General features: G+C 66.3%; 1 protein-coding gene across 1 annotated transcript; it reads right to left on the reverse strand.

Moving 5' to 3' along the window:
- Positions 1 to 190: 190 nt before the first annotated feature.
- PFAS (phosphoribosylformylglycinamidine synthase) lies at positions 191 to 5,421 on the reverse strand (the record flags this gene model as incomplete). The annotated part of the gene is made up of 6 exons (XM_040543807.1): positions 191 to 275; positions 707 to 835; positions 1,525 to 1,649; positions 2,382 to 2,522; positions 3,263 to 3,368; positions 5,235 to 5,421. Coding segments are annotated over 6 exons (773 nt in total), but the record flags the coding sequence as incomplete, so codon positions are not given.
- Between the last annotated feature and the right edge of the window lie 340 nt (positions 5,422 to 5,761).

Consider the following 5,761-nt stretch of genomic DNA (forward strand, 5'->3'; position numbering starts at 1 on the left):
GTATGGCAGCGTCCCGTCCTCCCAGGGCAGGGGGTAGTCTGGGGGGGGGGGGGGATAGTGGGGTCACGGGGGGTCTTGGAAGAGTCTGGGGGGTCTTGGGGTGGTCCCTGCCAGGAGGATTTGGGGGTCCTAGAGGAGGTTTGGGGGATCACAGGGGGCTTTAGGGGTCCTAGGGGAGGTTTGGGGGGGCCCTAAGAAGGATTTTGGGGGGTCTGGGGGGGGTTGGGGGGTCCCGGGGTGATTTGGGGGTCCCGTCCTCCCAGGGCAGGGGTAGTCTGAGGGGGGATATTGGGGTCGGGGGTGTCCTGGGGTCTTGGGGTGGTCCCCGCCAGGAGGATTTGGGGGTCCCGGGGAAGGTTTGGAGGTCCTGGGGTGGGATTTTGGGGTCCCAGGACGGATTTTGGGGATCCCAAGGGGGATTTGGGGTTCCCGGGAGGGGGGATTTGGGGGTCCTGTGGTGGGATTTGGGGGTTCCATTGGGAATCTGAGGGTCCCAGGGTAGGATTTGGGGTCCCAGGGGGTATTTTGGGGTCCTAGGGGTGATTCTGGGGGTCCCGGGGTGGGGATCTGGGAGTCTCAGGGTAGGATTTGGGGCCCCGGGTGGGGATTTGGGGGATCCCAGGGGGAACTGGGGGATCCCAGGGTAGGATTTTGGGGGTCCCGGGGTGTAATTTCGGGGGGGTCCCGGGGGGATTTGGGGTCTCACCAGGCAGCAGCAGGTTGCCGAAGCTGTACCCGGCGGTGCCGGCGATGACGTGGGCCCCGCGCCCGGTGCACTGCACGTCCCGGATGCGGCCCCCGGTGCCCGTGGTGGCCCCGCTGAAGGGGGCGACGGCTGGGGGGAGGGGCCACGTCAGGCCACGCCCCCTTCCCCAGGCCACGCCCGCGTAGCCACACCCAAAATAGACCCCGCCCCCAGCCCTACACCCACCCATTGCCATAACCCCATGGGGGCCAACCAGGACCTGGCTGGCCACGCCCCCATTTGAAGCCACACCCCCACTGTAAGCCACACCCCGAAGCTTTAGACCACGCCCCAAAGCTTTAGACCACGCCCCATTTGACCACACCCCAAAATAGGCCCCGCCCCCAGTCTCACACCTACCCATGGCCATAGCCCCTATGGGGATAACCAGAACCTGGATGGCCACGCCCCCCATTTTAAGCCACGCCCGCCGAACTCTAAAGACCACGCCCATGCGACCACACCCAAATTAGGCCCCACCCCCACCCCCACCCTTAGCCATAACCCCCATAACCCTTATGAGGGCCAACCAAGACCAAGCTGGCCACGCCCCCAATTTTAAGCCACGCCCCAACTTTAGACCACGCCCCAAAACTTTAGACCACGCCCCCGTTTGACCACACCCAAATTAGGCCCCGCCCCCAGCCATACATCCACCCACGGCCATATCCCCTATGGGGGCCAACCAGGACCTGGTGGTCCACGCCCCAATCCTAAGCCACGCCCCCAACTTTAGGCCACGCCCCCCGCGCCCAGGCCACGCCCACAAGATGGCCGACCGGTGGGGAAGTTGTGCGTCTCGGCGGTGAAGATGACGTGCCGGGTGGTCGTCCTCTTCTCGAAGGGGCTCGGCCGGGCCGGGTCCTGCGGCCACAGCGCCGTCACCGGCACACCCCGGATGGCGCTGAGGGGACACGGGCGTCACCCATGGGTGCTGGGACACCGCGACCCCCTTGGCGTGGGCACCCATGGGTGGTGTGAGGCCGCGACCTCCATGTCATGGTCACCCACGGGTGGTGGGAGGTAATAACCACCATGTTATCACCACCCATGGGTGCTGGGACACCGCGACCTCCTCGTTGTGGCCACCCATAGGTGATAGGGCCCCATGACCTCAATGTCATGGTCACCCATGGGTGAGGGGACTCCATGACCTCAATGTCATGGTCACCCAACAGTTGATAGGACCCTACAACCACCACCCATGGGTGACAAGACCCCGGAACCACCCTGCCATGACCACCCATGGGTGATGGGACCCCATAACCTCCTTGCCATGAGCACCCATGGGTGATGGGACCCCATAACCACCACGCCATCCCTATCCATGAGCGATGGGACCCCATAACCACCATGTCATGGTCACCCAACTGTTGACGGGACCCCACAACCACCTTCCCATGACCACCCATGGGTGACGGGACCCCACAACGACCTTGCCATGAGCACCCATGGGTGATGGGACCCCATAACCACCATGCCATGGTCACCCAACAGTTGATAGGACCCTACAACCACCATATAATCACCACCCAATGGTTGACACGACCCCGGAACCACCCTGCCATGACCCCCCACAGGTGACGGGACCCCACGAACACCTCGCGGGGGCCACCCATGGGTGCTGCGGGCCCACCTGCTGTTGTCGCAGAACTTGATGACATTGTTGGGGTTGCTGGAGCTCTGCGTCCCCATCAGGCTCTGCAGCAGCGACTGCGGCACCTCGCGGCCGTCCACCACCAGGCGGCCCCGGAAGAACCAGTGGCGGCTGTGCTCGCTGGGGACATGGGGACAGGGGGCATGGGGACACGGGGACATCCTCATGGGTGGTGGCATTCATGGGGGACATGGGCACACAGTCAGGTGGGGACATGGGGACACGGGGACAGGGGACACGGTCACAAGGACATGAGGACATGGGGACATCCTCATGGGTGGTGGCATCCATAAGGGACATGGGGACACAGGGACATCCTTATGGGTGGTGGCATCCATAAGGGACATGGGGACACGGTCACGTGGGGACATGGGGACAGGGGACACAGTCACGAGGACATCCTCATGGGTGGTGGCATTCATGGGGGACACAGGGACATGGTCAGGTGGGGACATGGGGACATGGAGACAAGGTCAGGTAGGGACATGGGGACATGGGGACACGTGGGGACATGGGGACAGGGGACACGGTCAGGTGGGGACATGGGGACAAGTTCCTGGGTGGTGGCACCCGCAGAGGACACGGGGACACAGGGACACGGGGGCACAGGGACATGGGAACACAGGGACATGGGGACATGGGGGGGGCTTGGGGACACGGGGGTGACATAGGGACATGGGGGGAGACTTGGGGACACGGGGGGGGACGTGGGGACACGGGGGGGGGATTCGGGGGGGACACGAGAGTGGGGCGGCATCGGGGATGTCAGCATGGGACAGGGAGGATATGGGGACCCGGGGGGGACAAGGGGGCACGGGGGGGACACTTGGGGACGTGGGGGGGGACCCGGGGGGTGTCACCTGTTGGACTGGGCCAGGTCGAAGCACTCCACGGTGGTGGGGTTGCGGCCGGCGGCGCGGAAGAGCCGGGTGTAGTACTGCACGTCCCAGGGGTCGAAGGCCAGCCCTGGGGGACACGGGTGTCCCCAAACGTCCCCAGATGTCCCCAAGGACCCCCGCCGACACCCCCCGCTGTCCCCACAGTGTCCCCACGTCACGCCGTGCTCCCAGGTTCCCGGTCTCCCCATGTCCCACATCTGCGTCCCCAACGTCCCTGATGTCCCCAACCTGTGTCCCCCCTGTCCCCAATGTCGCCATGTCCCATGTCCCCGTCCCTTGTCCCCACGTCCCCCCATTTCCGTACGTCCCATATCCCCAACCCCCTCGTGGCCCCATATCCAAGGTCCCGTGTCCCCGTGTCCCCATGTCCTACATCTTCCTGTCCCCAGTCCCTGTGCCCCCCATGTCCCCAAGTCCCCCCCAAGTCCCCATGCCACCCCCACGTCTCGTGTCCCTCCCCGTGTCCCCTTGTCCCCCAGTATCCCCATGTCCCCCCAAATCCCCCCCCATGTCCCCATGCCCCCCCCAAATCCTCCCACATCCCCCAGTGTCCCCGTGCCCCCCACGTTCCCAAATCCCCCCACGTCCCCAAGTCCCCCCAGGTCCCAAAATCCCCCGCAACGCCCCCATATCCCCATGTCCCCCCCGATGTCCCCACGACCCCCCACGTCCCCAAATCCCCAATCCCGCCATGCCTCCCCATGTCCCCAACCCCCCCCCATACCTAAATCCCCTGCAACACCCCCCCACGTCCCTAAACCCCCCCATCCCCATGTCCCCCCGTGTCCCCAACCCCCCCACACATCCCCAAATCCCCCACACACCCCAAACCCCCACCACGTCCCCAAACCCCCCCCCTCCATGTCCCCAAATCTCCCAATCCCCCCATATCCCCCCCATGTCCCCTAATGTCCCCAACCCCCCCCCATCCCCAAACCCCCCAAATCCCCCCACCCCCCCACATCCCCAAATCCCCCCCAAATCCCCCCCAGTCCCCAAATCCCCCCCCACGTCCCCAAATCCCCCCCAAATCCCCTCCCCATGTCCCCAAATCCCCCTTAAATCCCCAAACCCCCCCAAATCCCCCCCCACGTCCCCAAATCCCCCCCACATCCCCTCCCCACATCCCCAAATCCCCCCCCACGTCCCCAAATCCCCTCGTCCCCAAATCCCCCCCCACATCCCCAAATCCCCCCCCACGTCCCCTCCCCACGTCCCCAAATCCCCCCCACATCCCCAAGTCCCCCCCACGTCCCCAAATCCCCCCCACATCCCCAAATCCCCCCCCACGTCCCCAAATCCCCCCACATCCCCAAATCCCCCCCCCACGTCCCCAAATCCCCCCCAAATCCCCTCCCTACATCCCCAAATCCCCCCCAAATCCCCTCCCATGTCCCCAAATCCCCCTTAAATCCCCAAACCCCCCCAAATCCCCCCCCACGTCCCCAAATCCCCCCCACATCCCCTCCCCACATCCCCAAATCCCCCCCCACGTCCCCAAATCCCCTCGTCCCCAAATCCCCCCCACATCCCCAAATCCCCCCCCACGTCCCCAAATCCCCCCCACATCCCCAAATCCCCCCCCACGTCCCCAAATCCCCCCCACATCCCCAAATCCCCCCCCACGTCCCCAAATCCCCCCCACATCCCCAAATCCCCCCCCACGTCCCCAAATCCCCCCCAAATCCCCTCCCTACATCCCCAAATCCCCCCCAAATCCCCTCCCCACGTCCCCAAATCCCCCCCCCATGTCCCCAAATCCCCCCCAAATCCCCCCCCACGACCCCAAATCCCCCCCCAAATCCTCCCCAACGCCCCCCAATCCCCCCCCCGTGTCCCCAAATCCCCCCCCGCCGCGTCCCCAAATCCACCCCCCGTGTCCCCAAATCCCCCCCCCCCGCCGCGTCCCCACGTGTCCCCCCCCCCTCAGTACCCAGCTCTCGATCCGCCTCCTCCAGGGCCCGGGCGCCCCCCCCGAGGACGTCGATGGCGGTGACGGGGGGGGGCCGCACGGGGACCTCGAAGGAGCGCAGGGGGTGGGGGTAGCGCTGCTCCGTCAGGGGGTCCCCCAGCGCCCGCAGCAGCCGCCCCGCCGCCCCCACCGGGGGCTCGCCCTCGAACTGGGGGGGGGACGACACGGGGGTGTCACCGGGGGGGGGGGGGACACCCAGGGGGTGGGGGACACTATGGGGTGTATGGGGACTGGGGGGTGTAGGGGACTGGGGGGGGTATGGGGACTTGGGGGGGGGCATCCTGGGGGGGTGGGGGGCAGCCTGGGGACATGGGTGTCATCGGGGGGGGGGGGAAGCCCAGGGGGGGTTGGGGACACCCTGGAGACATGGGGGTGTCACTGGGGGGGGGGGACACCCTGGAGGTGGGGGACACTATGGGGTGTATGGGGACTGGGGGGTGTAGGGGACTGGGGGGGGTATGGGGACTTGGGGGGGGGGCATCCTGGTG

This window comes from Cygnus olor, unplaced genomic scaffold, assembly GCF_009769625.2.
Source record: "Cygnus olor isolate bCygOlo1 unplaced genomic scaffold, bCygOlo1.pri.v2 scaffold_249_ctg1, whole genome shotgun sequence".
NCBI classification, from domain to species: Eukaryota; Metazoa; Chordata; class Aves; order Anseriformes; family Anatidae; genus Cygnus; species Cygnus olor.